General features: G+C 47.1%; 1 protein-coding gene across 1 annotated transcript in view; it reads right to left on the bottom strand.

Moving 5' to 3' along the window:
* LOC115080268 (vomeronasal type-2 receptor 26-like) overlaps window positions 1–17,782 on the bottom strand; it is a 28,937-nt gene that overhangs the window by 10,300 nt on the left and 855 nt on the right. Inside the window, exons 2-4 of the mRNA XM_029584422.1 lie at window positions 15,026–15,317; window positions 10,285–11,070; window positions 295–522 (exon numbers count right to left, since the gene is read on the bottom strand). Of these exons, the coding sequence (XP_029440282.1) occupies window positions 295–522; window positions 10,285–11,070; window positions 15,026–15,317 (1,306 nt within the window). The remainder of the gene's footprint in view (window positions 1–294; window positions 523–10,284; window positions 11,071–15,025; window positions 15,318–17,782) is intronic.

Here is a 17,782-nt window from a genome sequence, read left to right on the forward strand (position 1 = left end):
TGTTACATTTCTTTTTAGTCAGGAGTCATCTCGGGTCGTTTGGTTTTATGAGATCATTGCCAAGCTATTCACTGGCATTTGAAGGCGAGGAATGAGCCCTATTTGGTTCTTTTAAAGAAAATATACAAGAAGCTTTGACCTGGAATCATACATTCGGGTTGCTTTGGGGATGTCTTGTGCCATCAGTGCTCCTTGTTACCCATAAAACTGAATCAACATCTCCGAGCTCTCCATTGACTTGAATCATTTTCCCCTGCTGTCTTCTCTCATGTCCTGGTCTTACTTAGTTCTGACCTGGGTGAATGTGCTGTCCCACACGATTGCCTTCTCGTTGATGGTGAACTCTTGCCCAGAGGGAGCGTTAGGATTGTAATTTCCAACAATTTCTGAAGTTGCTGTCCTATTGGGTAAATAGACTAAATTTAGGATATCGTAGCCAATGATGAGGTTGCCGTTTTGATCAAAAACCTTCTCTTCTCCCAGAACGTTCTTAAAGTGCATGTTCTTCAGATAAGGATGCAGCTGTAGAGGGAGAAGCAACATTTTCAGTAGTGACCCTACGTGCAAGCCGAGAAGTCTGATATAAGGCACACTCATTTGAAAAGGACATGTAGAAAATATCAGTCAAATAAACACATAATTAGCCTCTACTCGTGTAATTGCAATTTTCTAAACATCAAAAGTACGTGAGTATTTTAAGGTTCCTGCACACATAGAGAGAGTTAAAAATAAAAGGTGGGCGTGCTGAGGCAAGGCCAACAGTTTCATGTGTAAGTTGTTATTGTAGAAGAATTGATCTGCATAGATTTAGCAACTTGTGCAATCGTACACCTGCTAATCTTGCGCAAGTGATAGCAAACATGTTTATTGTGTAGTATTGGCTGGGTGAGGAACCGGGAGAGTCTTGTTGGCTTAGAGGAGGCCTGCGTGAATTGCTGGAGTAACTGGTGAACTGGTAATTTCAATTACACACGTCTTAAAAAGAATTCTGACTTATGCCCATAAATTGCATTTTTATGCAAGGAAATGCTCCATTATTTTTGCCTGTAAGATACACAGTCGTATATTTAAAAAAAAAATAGATAGGAAAATGGGAAGAGTATGCGGGCTCAGTGCATGGAAATAGCTGTTTTCATTGCATTACCTGTACAGTATTCATGCACAAGCCTTCATACCTGCTTACGCTGCGGGGTACAGGTACAAGTATCCCATAATATGTGCAGATTTGATTTGCCCAGGTACGGGCTCAGTGCAGTGCATGGAAATAGCTGTTTTCATTGCATTACATGTACAGAATTCATGCACAAGCCTTCATACCTGCTTACGCTGCGGGGTACAGGTACAAGTATCCCATAATATGTGCATATTTGATTTGTCCAGGTACGGGCGCAGTGCATGGAAATAGCTGTTTTCATTGCATTACCTGTACAGTATTCATGCACAAGCCTTCATACCTGCTTACGCTGCGGGGTACAGGTACAAGTATCCCATAATATGTGCAGATTTGATTTGTCCAGGTACGGGCTCAGTGCTTGGAAATAGCTGTTTTCATTGCATTACGTGTACAGTATTCATGCACAAGCCTTCATACCTGCTTACGCTGCGGGGTACAGGTACAAGTATCCCATAATATGTGCATATTTGATTTGCCCAGGTACGGGCTCAGAGCATGGAAATAGCTGTTTTCATTGCATTACCTGTACAGTATTCATGCACAAGCCTTCATACCTGCTTACGCTGCGGGGCACAGGTACAAGTATCCCATAATATGTGCATATTTGATTTGCCCAGGTACGGGCTCAGAGCATGGAAATAGCTGTTTTCATTGCATTACGTGTACAGTATTCATGCACAAGCCTTCATACCTGCTTACGCTGCGGGGCACAGATACAAGTATCCCATAATATGTGCAGATTTGATTTGCCCAGGTACGGGCCCAGTGCATGGAAATAGCTGTTTTCATTGCATTACGTGTACAGTATTCATGCACAAACCTTCATACCTGCTTACGCTGTAGGGTACAGGTACAAGTATCCCATAATATGTGTATATTTGATTTGCCCAGGTACGGGCTCAGTGCATGGAAATAGCTGTTTTCATTGCATTACATGTACAGTATTCATGCACAAGCCTTCATACCTGCTTACGCTGTGGGGTACAGGTACAAGTATCCCATAATATGTGTATATTTGATTTGCCCAGGTACGGGCTCAGTGCATGGAAATAGCTGTTTTCATTGCATTACATGTACAGTATTCATGCACAAGCCTTCATACCTGCTTACGCTGCGGGGTACATGTACAAGTATCCCATAATATGTGCAGATTTGATTTGTCCAGGTACGGGCTCAGTGCATGGAAATAGCTGTTTTCATTGCATTACGTGTACAGTATTCATGCACAAGCCTTCATACCTGCTTACGCTGTAGGGTACAGGTACAAGTATCCCATAATATGTGCAGATTTGATTTGTCCAGGTACGGGCTCAGTGCATGGAAATAGCTGTTTTCATTGCATTACGTGTACAGTATTCATGCACAAGCCTTCATACCTGCTTACGCTGTAGGGTACAGGTACAAGTATCCCATAATGGGGTAGATTTTCAAACCGCGCGATTTGGCGTACTTTTGCTGGCGCATCAGGCGCAAGCAAAAGTACGCTGGATTTTAGTAGATACGCGCGGAGCCGCGCGTATCTGCTAAAAACCTGGATCGGCGCGCGCAAGGCTATTGATTTTGTATAGCCGGCGCGCGCCGAGCCGCACAGCCTACCCCCGTTCCCTCCAAGGCCGCTCCGAAATCGGAGCAGCCTCGGAGGGAACTTCCTTTTGCCCTCCCCTCACCTTCCCCTCCCTTCCCCTACCTAACCCACCCGCCCGGCCCTGTCTAAGCCCCCCCCTTACCTTTGTTGGGGGATTTACGCCTCCCAGAGGGAGGCTTAAATCCCCGCGCGCCATCGGGCCTCTTGCGCGCCGGGACGCGACCTGGGGGCGGGTACGGAGGGCACGGCCACGCCCCCGGACCGCCCCGGGCCGTAGCCACGCTCCCGTACCGCCCCCAAAACGCTGCCGACACGCCCCCTAAACGCTGCGACGACCGGGCCCGCCCCCAACACGCCCCCCTCCGAAAACCCCGGGACTTACGCGAGTCCCAGGGCTCTGCGCGCGCCGGTAGGCCTATGTAAAATAGGCTCACCGGCGCGCAGGGCCCTGCTCGCCTAAATCCGCCCGGATTTGGGCGGATTTGGGCGGATTTAGGCGAGCAGGGCTCTTAAAATCCGCCCCAATATGTGCAGATTTGATTTGTCCAGGTACGGGCTCAGAGCATGGAAATAGCTGTTTTCATTGCATTACCTGTACAGTATTCATGCACAAGCCTTCATACCTGCTTACGCTGTGGGGTACAGATACAAGTATCCCATAATATGTGCAGATTTGATTTGCCCAGGTAATTAATTACTATTGCAAATGCATCTGCACATCCTTCTTGCTTCTGCTGTCACTTTTCCCCTTTAAGATAAGCAGATAGGATTATCCTCTCATCCCATTCTTTTTTTGCAGGTAAGACCCTCAACCCAATACTGTGCTTCCTACTTTTGTCTGCACACCAGATTTGGTGCCCCTGTGTATTTTTAGCATTAAGTTTTAGCTGCCAGTTGCTCCTTGTGACCTTGGGCATGTCACTTTACCCTACATTGCCTCAGGTACAAAAACTTAGATTGTAAGCCCTCTGGGGATAGAGAAATACCTACAGTACCTGAATGTAAACCGGTGTGATATCTCGATTGAGATGAATGTCGGTATATAAAAATAATAAATAAAGAAATAGACGGTTCCTAAGAAGAAAGAAGAAGAAAATGCCATACTGGGTCAGACCAAGGGTCCATCAAGCCCAGCATCCTGTTTCCAACAGTGGCCAATCCAGGCCATAAGAACCTGGCAAGTACCCAAAAACTAAGTCTATTCCATGTAACCATTGCTAATGGCAGTGGCTATTCTCTAAGTGAACTTAATAGCAGGTAATGGACTTCTCCTCCAAGAACTTATCCAATCCTTTTTTAAACACAGCTATACTAACTGCACGAACCACATTCTCTGGCAACAAATTCCAGAGTTTAATTGTGCATTGAGTGAAAAAGAACTTTCTCCGATTAGTTTTAAATGTGCCCCATGCTAACTTCATGGAGTGCCCCCTAGTCTTTCTACTATCCGAAAGAGTAAATAACCGATTCACATCTACCCGTTCTAGGCCTCTCATGATTTTAAACACCTCTATCATTAAGTGCATCTTCACGTTTTCCACATTTTCCAGGGTGTCTACCCTGCTGCAGGCTTCTGTATCTCCCACCAAAAGGCAAACTATCCCAATAGCCCTTCTGACCAATCCCTCGGGCACACGCTGGGTAACGCCCCCCCTTTCCAATCCAGTCGGTACCTTTAGGGCCTGTAAGTAAGATGCTCAGTTTATTTGTAGCAGGTCACAGTCCTTGATGTAACTGTCTGCTCACCCAGATCGTCCTATAGGAAAGCAAACTGCACCAGCCTTTAATGTACTACTCAATGGCTCTTCCTTACTTCTTTTCATTCTCTCCACTCCTTCCGGCGTGTCCACTCTGTTGCAGATCTTAATGTCATCTGCAAATGGACAAACCTTACCTTCTATCCCGTCCACAATGTCGCTCACAAAGATATTGAACAGAACTGATCCCAACATCGATCCTTGCGGCACTCACTTAACATCGCTCTCTCTTCAGAGTAAGTTCCATTTGCCATCACCCTCCGTCTTCTGTCCGTCAACCAGTTTGTAATCCAGGCCACCACTTTGGCGCCCGCTCCAAAGCTTCTCACTTTATTCACGAGCCTCCTATGTGGGACCGTATCAAAAGCTTTGCTGAAATCCAAGTAGCTCACATCGAGCGCTCTTTCTCGATTCAATTCTCTAGTCATCCAATCAAAAAACTCAATCAGATTTGTCTGCGGGACCTTCCCCTGGTGACTCCATGCTGCCTCAGGTCCAGCATCCTACTGAATTGTAGATAGTTCACTCTCCTTTCCTTCAGCAGTGACTCCATCACTTTACCCACCACTGAGGGGAGCCTAACCGGTCTGTAGTTTCCAGCCTCCTCTCTGCTCCCACTCTTGTGACGTGGGACCACCACCGCTCTTCTCCAATCACTCGGCACCACTCCCGTTCCCAGGGATCTATTGATCAGGTCACGCAGCGGAGCCGCCAGCCCATCTCTGAGCTCCCTCAGTATCCTGGGGTGAACCTCATCCGGCCCCATGGCTTTGTCCACTTTCAGTTTCCCCAGCTCTTCCCATACATTCTCTTCTGTAAATGGAGTTACATATTCTCCACTCCCCTCCCGTTTCTTGTTAACTAGTGAGGGTCCTTCTCCAGGGTCTTCTCTAGTGAACACCGAACTGAAGTATTTGTTTAATATTTCTGCCATGTCCTCGTCTTTCCTCACATTATTCCTCGCCACCTTTCAGCTTCACTATACCACTTCGGACCTCCCTTCTTTCTCTGACGTATCTGAAGAATGTTTTGTCACCTCGCTTTATCTCTTTGACAATCCTTTCCTCTGCTTGGCCTTTTGCTTTCCTGATTTCTTTCTTCGGCTCCCTCTTCCCTGCATTCCTCTTTCTGGGATCCTTTTTATTCTTCCTGAACGCTGATCTTTCTGCCTTTATTTCTTTTCAGCCACCTCCTTTGAGAACCAGATCGGCCTCTTTCAGGAAGATACGGAGGTCTGCGGATCCAGTCAGAGCGATCACGCCGGAAGATTCTACATAAGAGCTAAGTCCCCCTGATGCCGGAGATCCAAAACGCCAGCTGAGGTCGAGGTTTGAAGATACGGAGGTCTGCGGATCCAGTCAGAGCGATCACGCCGGAAGATACTACATAAGAGCTAAGTCCCCCTGATGCCGGAGATCCAAAACGCCAGCTGAGGTCGGGGTTTGAAGATACGGAGGTCTGCGGATCCAGTCAGAGCGATCACGCCGGAAGATTCTACATAAGAGCTAAGTCCCCCTGATGCAGGAGATCCAAAACGCCAGCTGAGGTCGGGGTTTGAAGATACGGAGGTCTGCGGATCCAGTCAGAGCGATCACGCCAGAAGATTCTACATAAGAGCTAAGTCCCCCTGATGCAGGAGATCCAAAACGCCAGCTGAGGTCGGGGTTTGCTTCGCTCTCGTCAATGTGTTTAACTATATTTTTGCCTAAAGGTAATTTTTTTTTATTTGCAGTTAAAAACGATGCTTAAAAAAAATATGGAAGTGACTGTTCTCGGTCTGGGGCGGGGATTGAGTCGTCTGGGTAATCTCTTTTCTAAGGGAGGTCTTAGACCTGCACCCCAGTTCTTGATTCTCATATCTGCAGAGTATTGGGGTCACGCTTTGATTTTTGTTTGAATCGGTGCCTGTCTTTGTGGTTGATTTTCCTGTTTCTAGGACGGACATCGCGGGGTTTCTGTTTTTACAGACAGACGTAAGCCGTCTTTGCCGTAGAGCCTCTTACTGTCCCATACACGGCCCCAGCCCCCGGTATATCCCAAGCACCAGGTTTTGCGCCGTGCATTGAAGTTATCTATACGGCTTAGCCTCTCCATGAGCAGGTAACGCCTCTGCACATTGTGCCCAATCTGCTTGCCCGGAGCCTGGAAATCTCTCTGTTGTTTCTAGCAAGGTCCTTGGTTCCCAGATGGATGATAAGGTCAACGCCAGAGTCCTCACTTTCTTCATTGGTTGCCTTCGCTATTTGATTTGCATTTCTACCAGCTGAGGATCCTGGAAGCGTGGCCGGTGCAAAGGTATAAGGTGCCCTAGGCAATCCTTCTGCCTTGCGCCCTCGCCCCCGGTCATGCCGTACCCCTCCGCACCTTGCGCTGCTGAGCAACTCTCGGCTTCCCCCCTTGTTCTAGTGTAAAAGCTGCTCTATCTCCTTTTTGGAAGTTAGCGCCAGCAGCTTGGTTCCACCCTGGTTAAGGGGGAGCCCATCCCTTTCAGAAAAGTCTCCCCCTTCCCCAAAGGTTTCCCCAGTTCCTTACAAAACTGAATCCCTCTTCCCTGCACCTTGGTCTCTTCCACGCATGACTTGACAGGTTGCTTCCTGTTGCGCTCTTGCCGCACGTTCGTGTCTGCTTCTCTCTCAGGAGGTGGATTATTCTGGGGTGAATTCCAGAGCAGTTAGGGAAGCTGCTGTCATCTTTTTAGCAGACGCGGGTCCGTACCTCGGCCAGAGGAGTGGCTGTGGTGGCGGCGGCCAGACCTCGGCTATGGTTGCCAAATTGGTCCGCTGATGCAATCTTCTCAGCTAATCTGACCAAAAATGCCCTTTACAGGCTCCCTGCTGTTTGGGAGTGAGCTGGAAAAGCTGGCCAGGAAGTCTGGCGAATCTCCGTTTCCCCGGTTGCTGGAGGATAAGAAGCAATTCCAGCGCCTCTCGGCTATCGGGGGTCGTTCCCGGGGTCCCAGGCGCTTTCATCCCTACAGGAACCTCGACGTTTCAGAGGACTCGGCCTTTCGGGTTCCCCGACAAGCCAAGACAGGAGCGGGATTGGGTGGCGGAGCGTCCCGAGTGTCCCAATGAAGGTTTGCCGACCCACCTTCAGGAAGTGGAGAGAGGGGGGAGACGCCCGTCTCTCTCTTTTATCAGAGGTGTGGGTGGAGGGCACGTCCTGGGAGTGATCCGGGAAGGATGTGCGCTGGGATTTCGCAGCGCTCCTCGGGTTCGGGTCGTGTTCATGGTGCCTCCTTGCCACTTATTTTGATTTAGTGTGAACTACTTGAAATGAAATAAAACGAACCCATGCACGGCCCTGTTGACCATCGCTGGTTAGGTCTGAAAATAATCTGGGTAGGTGCACTCGGATAACTTTTTACCTTAACTGGCTCTGTTCAGAGAAAATTGCTGGTTATTTGCCCTCAAGTAAGTAAAACAGCCTAGCGAGCCTGCTGGCCTGATCCCCCAGTGCCCACCAAAGTGGATCCTGCTGCCCTTATCCCTCCCAAAATAGTTTATTTTTTTTTCTGAAAGCTGAAGCGCTATAGCTGATCACCGCCCCTCCCCACTGTGGGTTTGCACAAATTATTACCTCTGGACCACTCCTCATTCCCCCTCTCCAGCTCAACCCTAAGCTGAGGCAGGAGGGTAGGGGCTGAGCTAAATCCTCCAGCCAAAGGCATCCCAATATTTTCAGACAGGTTCTGGAAGCTTCCGACACTGTATTCACGAGTTATCAGAATAATATTCTCACGGTGATGCTGGTAGCTTACGCCTCCGGTTCTGCTGTCGGAGCAATGCTGGAAGACACCGGGAGCAGTGTGAGAGTCCCAGGAGTCTGGGGGCTGACAGGGCTTAGGATGGTGCCAGGTGAGGTGGGACGGTTAAGAGTTGGCGTGGGGAGGAGGACGAGGGAGCTGGAAGTGTTTTGATGGTGAACTTTGCCTGGGCAGGGCGAAGTCAGAAGAAGCGCTGGTGGAGGCCCCGAGGTGGTCCTGACGTGCAAATCGGTCGTCCGACCTGGGTATTAGGGGCGAAAGACTAATGGAGCCTTCTAGTACGGTAGCTGGTTCCCTCCGAAGTTTCCCTCAGGATAGCTGGCGCTCGGGCCTTCCCCCAGTTTTATCCGGTAGAGCGTATGATTAGAGGTCTTGGGGGCCGATGTTGTGGTCCTGGTCGCTAGACTCGCGACCGGTCCTTACCTTCCTCTCTCGCGCGAGGGAGACTGTTTTAAAGATTCAACTGCAGGAAGCTCCGGCCCGCCTCCTTGATGATGTCAGATGCTGGCAAGGTATTTAAGCCTGGCATCTGGCTAAGGAGGTTGCCTAGCAACAAGGGTCTCTCCTTGGAGGCACCAGTTGCCGTGTTTCTGATCCTGGTCCTGCTGTGTTCCTGATCCTGGTCCTGCTGTTTTTCTGATCTTTGTGTGTTCCTGATCCTGCTGTATTCCTGATCCTGATCTTGCTGTGTTCCTGATCCTGCTCATCTTCTGGATTCTTCTCGGTTTGTATCCTTGGTTCCTGATCCCGGTTCACCTCTGATACTCCATGTCTGTCGCCTGGCTCGTCTTCTGCTCCGTCCTCGCTTTGGTCTCGCTGCTGCCGCCTAAGTGCCAGCGGTCCGGATCCTCAAGGGCTCCTCCCGGGGGATCTTGGATCTCCAGGCCTCCCAGTCTGTCCCATCTCCACGGAGCTCTCTCTTCCAACCATCTTCCTCCAACAGATCGGCCCAAGGGTCCACTGTCCAGTCTGCAACAGTTTGCAACAGCCAAAACGAGTTCAACCTATTCTCAACCTTTAAACCTGGGGGGGGGGGGGGGGTGAATAAGAACATAAGAACATGCCATACTGGGTCAGACCAAGGGTCCATCAAGCCCAGCATCCTGTTTCCAACAGAGACCAAACCAGGCCACAAGAACCTGGCAAGTACCCAAAAACTAAGTCTATTCCATGTTATCGTTGGAAGTAATAGCAGTGGCTATTTTCTAAGTCAACTTAATTACTAGCAGGTAATGGACTTCTCCTCCAAGAACTTATCCAATCCTTTTTTAAAACCAGCTACACTAACCACATCCTCTGGCATCAAATTCCAAAGCTTAATTGTTTATTTATTTATTATTTTTTTATATACCAACATTTGATCTCAATCAAGATATCACACCAGGTTACATTCAGGTACTGTAGGTATTTCTCTATCCCCAGAGGGCTTACAATCTGAGTTTTGTACCTGAGGCAATGGAGGGTAAAGTGACTTGTCAAAGTTACAAGGAACAACAGCAGGACTCAAACCCTGGTCTCCTGGTTCATAGTCCGCTGCTCTATCCACTAGGCTACTCCTGCTAGGTGAAAAACAACTTTCTCCGATTAGTTTTAAATGTGCCACATGCTAACTTCATGGAGTGCCCCCTAGTCTTTCTATTATCTGAAAGACTAAATAACTGATTCACATCTACCCGTTCTAGACCTCTCATGATTTTAAACACCTCTATCATATCCCCCCTCAGTCGTCTCTTCTCCAAGCTGAAAAGTCCTAACCTCTTTAGTCTTTCCTCATAGGGGAGCTGTTCCATTCCCTTTATCATTCTGGTCGCCCTTCTGGTCGAATCAGCCTGGAGATCACTGTAATCCTAAAATCTGACAAGTTATTTCAGGATGTCAAGCTTAGCATAACTCTGTGACCTTGGGGATCTAGGCAGGATGGGTTAGCCTACAGACTCCACAGCAACCTGCTTGCCTTTCATGCTTTGTCTGATAATAGCAGTCCCCTAACAAATGAGGTTACCTTCCAGGGCAAACCATCCAACAATCTGTGACCTTCTGCCCTCCGCGTGGTATCCTTTCTGAAGCCAGGCATCACCATCTCGTGCAATGCATGCGCCAGGGCATACACGGCGTTGTATACAGCGTAACTGCTCGCAAAGTGTTTGGCAGTACAGTGTGGGTAGTAGGGTAATGTATTCTTACTGCAAGATCTTCTGACGGTCTTGGGGCAGTAGCTGCCACACAAGCCCCGAAACCAGTCCTTGGTATATTCTGTACTTGGAAGCCGGGTAAGATCCGTCTCACGAATAAATTTGAAAAAGCTTGGAATATTCTTCTTTTCTATGGTGAATGCCAAGGTGTTGTTCTTGAAGCCCAAATCATTATCGACTGAATAGATGTCCCATTCAGCTGTGGTTATTATGACCTTGCCAGGTGTTTTCATAATGTTTGCATGTTCATGTAGTAAAGCGTCTTTATCAGAATAGAAAATGATCGCGTTGACTGATGATGCACGGATGCTCTGAAACCTTTTCCGTAATTTCTCCGGTGGTATGATATTGTTGGTACTGAAGATTTCTACGAAAGCGATGCAGCCCCCATTCCGTTCAATGCTTTCTTTCAGGATCTGGACCGCCCTTGAGCTGCTGTCATCATTCGGTGCAATGATACCGACCCAGGTCCAGCCAAAATGCTTCAGCAACCTGACGATACCAGCGCAGAGGTGCAGCGCACTGGGGACTGTTCGGTAGAAGTAAGGAAACTTATCAGCATCATTCATGATAAGATTCTGAGAGGTGAAACTGATCTGTTGAGAAAAAAAAATATTGAATTCATCTCGTTCTGTGCCACTGAGAGATTACTTATTACATATTTATAACATAATTATACCAATGCAAGCTGGGAAATCCCGGTACACATAGCTTGTGTGAATTCTCCTTATCCCAGCTCTTGCATTTTTTTTTTGTTTTTGTTTTTCAGTAATGGATTTTGATCCTGACAGGGCAAGGCTCTCTGTGATTCTTCACCCTGGCACGCTGCACGTCTGGCCAGGATTTACCATTACTCATAGGCACGACTGAACCTCCAGCTTCCTCAAAAACGTTTCTGTTGAATATATGCAATTAAATTAAACTTGTATTGAGTTGATGTTTGTTCAAGCAGAATATTAATGAAGATGAACACGTGAGGTGATATAATTGAGTTGATTTGGTTTATAATCCATGGCACCGTCCGTCTTTTCAGAACGGGAACGTTTGCCGTCATTAAATGAGTAGAAAGCAGGGGTGACTTTGTATTCCAGGTTCAGGACTCTTAGGTGCAAGATTAAACATTGCACTTTCTTCTAAATAATTACTCTTCATGAGGATGGGGTTTATTCCCAACCTCCTCTTATATTAATATAAAAGTGAAGTACCTGCAGGAATGAGCTATAATAATCCACTAAGTCAAGAGGCACTTAAAAGAAGAAATACTCCTATCTTTAAAAAGAAAATTCACATTCCAGACCCTGGCAGTGATATTCTGAAAGCCATGGACTTGTAGATGTCAGGACTCGGCTCCCTAAGTCAGGGTGCAAGGCCCCACTAACCCAAGCAGTTTACTCCCGCGTCACCTTTCTCATATTTCAGGAGAGAAGCTCCAATCTTGCATTGCGTTCTGATATCTGTCTTTTCACATACAAACCATTGTTGACGCCTGCCAGATTGCCTGAAGCCGCCTTCCTGTTGCTGGGCTGCTCTGAGGCAGACGGACCACTATCGGCATTGCCGCGTCTTTTTCTTTTGAAGGGGCACCGTAACGGGCAGCTAGGTCCAGGAAAATAACTGCTGGGTGTAAGGGAAGAAAGCGTCCAGCAATGTTATCTGTCCAGGATCCCGCTCCCTTCCAATACATCTCCAGCCCAGGGCACGTCCACCGCATGTGGAACAGGAGAGTCCAATTCGCCACGTTTGGAGTCATCCATTCCCAGTTTTTGAAACCCAACAGGGGAATAGGAGCAGCACTGGAGGATCCTGCATTGAATTTCCTTGGTCACGGGACTCTTCTTCCATTATAATCAGATCGATTCTTCCTATAAGACGCTTGTTACATAACTGTCGGTCGATCACTTTTTCAAATGATTTAGTCGACTCTGTCCCTTGAAAAGTCCGTACAGTTGTAAATTGCTAAACACCAGTATTGATTTTCCCCTTAAATCGCTAAACAGAGAGAAAGTTACCTTTCCCTATACAACTGAGCTTCATATTTAATCTTGGAGTCCTACAACCATGAGAATTTGCCTTGCTGAAATGACGGAGGACTTTAATGGAGATTCACAGGAGGATATTTTCCCTCTGCATAGTAAAATATGCCAGGGGGTTGCAATAAATCTGTAAGAAGAGATCGGTCCCCAAAAATGTTTCTTTATAAAAATATTTCTAAGGCAATTTTTAAAAGAGAACTGGAAAGAACATTTTACAGGAAAACCATTGCCTTTCCAGTGGTTCCTGCTGCATCCCAAAGTCCAGGGGAGGTTACCTCTATGGCGGGCAAACCTATCTCCTGCGTATTCAGGGTGGATATCCTGGCCTGTTTGTGGCTCTCCAGGACCCTGCGCTAGGAAGTGTATTTTATTTTAATTGTGCTGATCCTTCCAGACCAAGTTTATGTGGCACAGTAAATCCGTTTTTTCTCAGGTCTTGTTTAGCCAAAGAGGGGTAATTTAGGGAGGACAAATTTCAGTATATAGCTTCCCAAATATTTCACATACCCCAGTTCTTCTGACAGCTGTAAATCAAGCAATTCAGTTTCCCCTAAATAACTCTGTGCCCTGATATCTTACCGAATTCAGAGATCAAACCAGTCAACGTTACTATTACTAATGAGTGCCTAGGATTTGGAACAAAGAGGAGTGTAATTGTAATAGATCATCTTCTAGTGGCAACTTCTGAGTACATGTATGAGGGCAAAGTATGTGATCAGTAACCTCTAAAATCTGTTGTAAAGTGGTGGCAACTGCAGGTACTGTCTTTCCCCATGGTTTCAATTCAGTAGCCAATGAATCTAAAATCGCTTTATATTTTCCAGTACGGGATGCAGAGAGAGACATGTTCATCGGGGCTAACAAGTATTCTACATCGAGAGGTGTGTATGGTCACTGTCGCATAAGGAATATAGTGAGTTAACTTTTCTCCAGCTGAAGCACACGCTACCACTCCCCTCTCGCAGGTTGTCATCCCCTTCTCAATAGGGGTGCATTTCCCCGACAAGTAGATTAAAGGTTCCATGGAATTCCGTATACCTACTGCGGACCAAGTATGTTTACCTGAAGTTACCCGTAGATGGACAGGCTGGCTGTGGTCGTATGTCTTGTAGTGTATGAGCCTGCAAGGCTTCAGATAATAGTCCTTTCAGTTCGTTTACTTCCTGCTCAGATAAAGTCACCCTATCCTTTCCACTTCCTTTTGTATCAGCATACAAAAACCAAGCTTTCTCACTAAAGGCAGGTATCCAAAGCCTGCAAAAATTCAGAAGTCCTAAAACAGTTACCGTGGTGGGAGGCATGGGTAACTTAGAAAGGGCCTTAACTAAATCATCACTAATGGAACGCAGCCCCTTACCCAAACAGGAGGATCATCATCTGCAAAGAGCCATATTGTATGCTCCTCGCTATTGCCACCCCAGCGACTCTAGAATGAGCAAAACCAGCAGTGGGGGATAAATAGCCCTGTCTGGTCCCTCTCTGCAGGAAAAGCTGCATCAGGTTCACCCCACTGACCTTTGCTTGCACGACTCTCTCTATAGACTTGGCACACACTTAAACAAGTGACCCCCGCCCCGAGTTCATTCTTTTCAGGGTTGCAAAGAGAAATGGACACACAACGCCGACATTTCAGACTTTAGGGAATTAGAGGGATTCTGAGTTTCTTTTCGAGGGATGTGCACAGAAAAAAAAAAAAAGTGTTTCCAGACTGAAGTTTTTAGCTGTTGAAAACCAGATCATTCGTCAGTCAGGGATCTTGCAAGACTTGGCCGCCCCTCATTCTGGTTTTATTACGGATTCCTTTTACTGGACATACCAGGGGGGCAAGCAGGAATCTGAGGCATCATGCATGGTACCAGGCACCCAAGGAAGACAACGGGTCAATAGCTCATTCTTTTGTGAAAACTGGGCCTTGGAGAGGCTGCTAGGGGAACTCTGCTCTGGGCTGGCTTTAATTTCTGAGCGTAAAAATGTCCGGGATCTGAGGCGAATAGCTAATAGCCTCATCAGCATGCATGTTAGTTTCACGGCGGGGCTGGACGTGCGTTTTGGATGTGTTAATCCCCTTATGGTGTAAGGGGCTGCAGACGCGCGTCCAGCCCTGGGTTAAACAGTGCGCTCGGCTGAGTGCGCCGTATTGGATCGGCCCGATTATTAGCCAGGTAAACTGAAGAAAGCCAATGCTATCCCTGGGAGTGAGCAACAAGGCGTACAATAAATCTCCTTTCTGGGGGGGGATCTTCCAGGCACCTGTGATTGTTGAAGGCAGAGCGCTCAGCTCGCTGGAGTTTGGTCTCTGACCCAGCATCGCATTTCTCCTGTTCTTGTGTTCCAGAGCCATTGTGGGGTTTAAACTAATGGAGGAAGATCACAAAATGCACCCTCAGCAAACTTCAGATGGACAGACCAGGTGCACCTTCCCTATCAGTGTTTGTGGAAAGCAGTTTGCGTTCATTTCACTGAAAGATGGGGGGCCCTAGGCATGCGTTATGTTGTAAAAATCAGGAAAGCCTCTCACCTGTGGGTAGTGGTAGATGCTGAACAAGTTGTACATCTGTCTTGATTTCTCTGCAGGCAGGCCTTCGATGACAGCAGCCAGCTTGCCAGATGTTCTGCAGCTGTAGTTAGGGATCCAGATGCCCGTCCCAGAGTATACGTTCATGGCAGAAGTTAGCAATATGACCAGATTGTTGGCAGAGTCATAAATCTGGTATCCCAGTGTGAGGTTGGGTAGGATCTTCGAGTTATTATTAATCTCCTCCACCGCAGAAACGAAGGCCAGCAAGTTGTAGTGGTCTAATAGCATGTAACTGAAAGGACATAATGCATGTCAGACAGCCTGCTCAGAGTTTAGCAGAAATTAGATGCATTTCCTTATCTCGTCCTGCCCTCCCCACCGTGGACCTTCCTTCCCTAAACAGGTTCTTGCCATTACTTCTGGTTTCATAGCGGCCAAATGGACGTCCCAGCTCCATGCACATAGCCCAGCCTTTGACCCCTGGCCATGAATTCACATCTTCCCTGCTGCAAGTGGACAGATGAGAGAGTCGGATGGATTAACAGAGATGTACACAGCAGATGCAATATGCAAAGTGACTTTCTTCCCAGAACGTAACTTAAAAGTAGGGCAGATCCTTGCATGGGGCAGACTCTCAGCCAGGGAAGGGGAATAATTCCTGCTGTCCCTGTGTTAGAAAGGAGCAGTGCCGAGGGTTAACTAAATGCTTGCAAAGCATAGGAATGATTGGCGCACACACTGAGCTTCATTTTTAAAAGTTCAGTGTGGTTAAAACATAGAAACATAGAAATGACGGCAGAAGAAGACCAAACGGCCCATCCAGTCTGCCCAGCAAGCTTCACACATTTTTTCTCTCATACTTATCTGTTTCTTTTAGCTCTTGGTTCTATTTCCCTTCCTCCCCCACCATTAATGTAGAGAGCAGTGATGGAGCTGCATCCAAGTGAAATATCTAGCTTGATTAGTTAGGGGTAATAGGGGTAGTAACCGCCGCAATAAGCAAGCTACACCCATGCTTATTTGTTTTAACCCAGACTATGTTATACAGCCCTTATTGGTTGTTTTTCTTCTCCCCTGCCATTGAAGCAGAGAGCTATGCTGGATATGCATCGAAAGTGAAGTATCAGGCACATTTGGTTTGGGGTAGTAACCGCCGTAACAAGCCAGCTACTCCCCGCTTTGTGAGTGTGAATCCTTTTTTCTTCTCCCCTGCCGTTGAAGCTATGCTGGATATGCGTGAAGTATCAGTTTTTCTTTTCCCCTGCCGTTGAAGCAGAGAGCTATGCTGGATATGCATGAAGTATCAGTTTTTCTTCTCCCCTGCCGTTGGAGCAGAGAGCTATGCTGGATGTGCATTGAAAGTGAAGTATCAGGCACATTTGGTTTGGGGTAGTAACCGCCGTAACAAGCCAGCTACTCCCGGCTTTGTGAGTGCAAATCCTTTTTTCCACATTTCCTCTTGCTGTTGAAGCTTAGAGTGATGTTGGAGTCACAGTAACCATGTGTATGTTTATTGAATAAGGGTATTGTGTCCAGGCAGTAGCCATCATTCTGGCGAGTTACTCACTCTTCATTGGCGGCCTCTTGACTTTATGGATCCACAGTGTTTATCCCACGCCCCTTTGAAGTCCTTCACAGTTCTGGTCTTCACCACTTCCTCCGGAAGGGCATTCCAGGCATCCACCACCCTCTCCGTGAAGAAATACTTCCTGACATTGGTTCTGAATCTTCCTCCCTGGAGCTTCAAATCGTGACCCCTGGTTCTGCTGATTTTTTTCTTATGGTAAAGGTTTGTCTGAGTTTAAAGTGCGTAAATCTAACCTCCTAAATATTCTCCCTACTGTCTTGTGAATTGTTTCTTGACAGCAAAGGCGCCAGACTGGCATGTGCCCAGGAAGGGTTATTCAAATATTCCCAGTTAGTGCGATGTTCAGCATTAACCAGCTCACGTTTCTGGACAACTATTGTGCAGTTTGATGTGACCAAATATTCAGGTGAACGCTTAAGCAGGTAAGTGCAAGTTTAATATCTAGAGAAAGTGAAATGGATAGCTTTGTGTGCTACCCTTGCCCTGACTTTTAACCACACAGGAAATCAACGCCCCAGGGATCTGAAATACCACCAGGAATCCCTATGGAACATGTTCCTTCAGAGATGGCTGGGAGCGTGCACACACTGGAAAGTTATGAATAGATGTGACCTCGATGACATGATCAGCTCTGCACCCGGTGATAGGCATTCCGCTCAAACAGACCCTGAATGCACAAGATAACAAGTGAATGCCCTTCCTTGTGATGAGATGATAGCGAGAGGGGTGCAGGGAATTTAGATGGTGCTCAGCTAAACTCCACTGAAACAGGGGTGAAAAAAAAGACCCTTTAAAAGGTAAAGTGACAGCTGCCTGCCATCGGTGAGAACTCATGGATTTGCATCTTGGGGGCAATTTACAGGACAAAGGAAGTTTAGCCACAGAGCAGTGCCCCCTAGAAAGACTAGGGGAGCACTCTGTGAAGCTAACAAGCAGCACATTTAAAACTAATCTGAGAAAGTTCTTTCTCACTCAACGCACAATTAAACTCTGGAATTTGTTGCCAGAGGATGTGGTTCGTGCAGTTAGTATAGCTGTGTTTAAAAAAGGATTGGATAAGTTCTTGGAGGAGAAGTCCATTACCTGCTATTAATTAAGTTAACTTAGAAAATAACCACTGCTGTTACTGGCATCAGTTGCATGGGATCTGCTTAGTGTTTGGGTACTTG

Source organism: Rhinatrema bivittatum, chromosome 19 (assembly GCF_901001135.1).
Source record: "Rhinatrema bivittatum chromosome 19, aRhiBiv1.1, whole genome shotgun sequence".
Classification (NCBI taxonomy): domain Eukaryota; kingdom Metazoa; phylum Chordata; class Amphibia; order Gymnophiona; family Rhinatrematidae; genus Rhinatrema; species Rhinatrema bivittatum.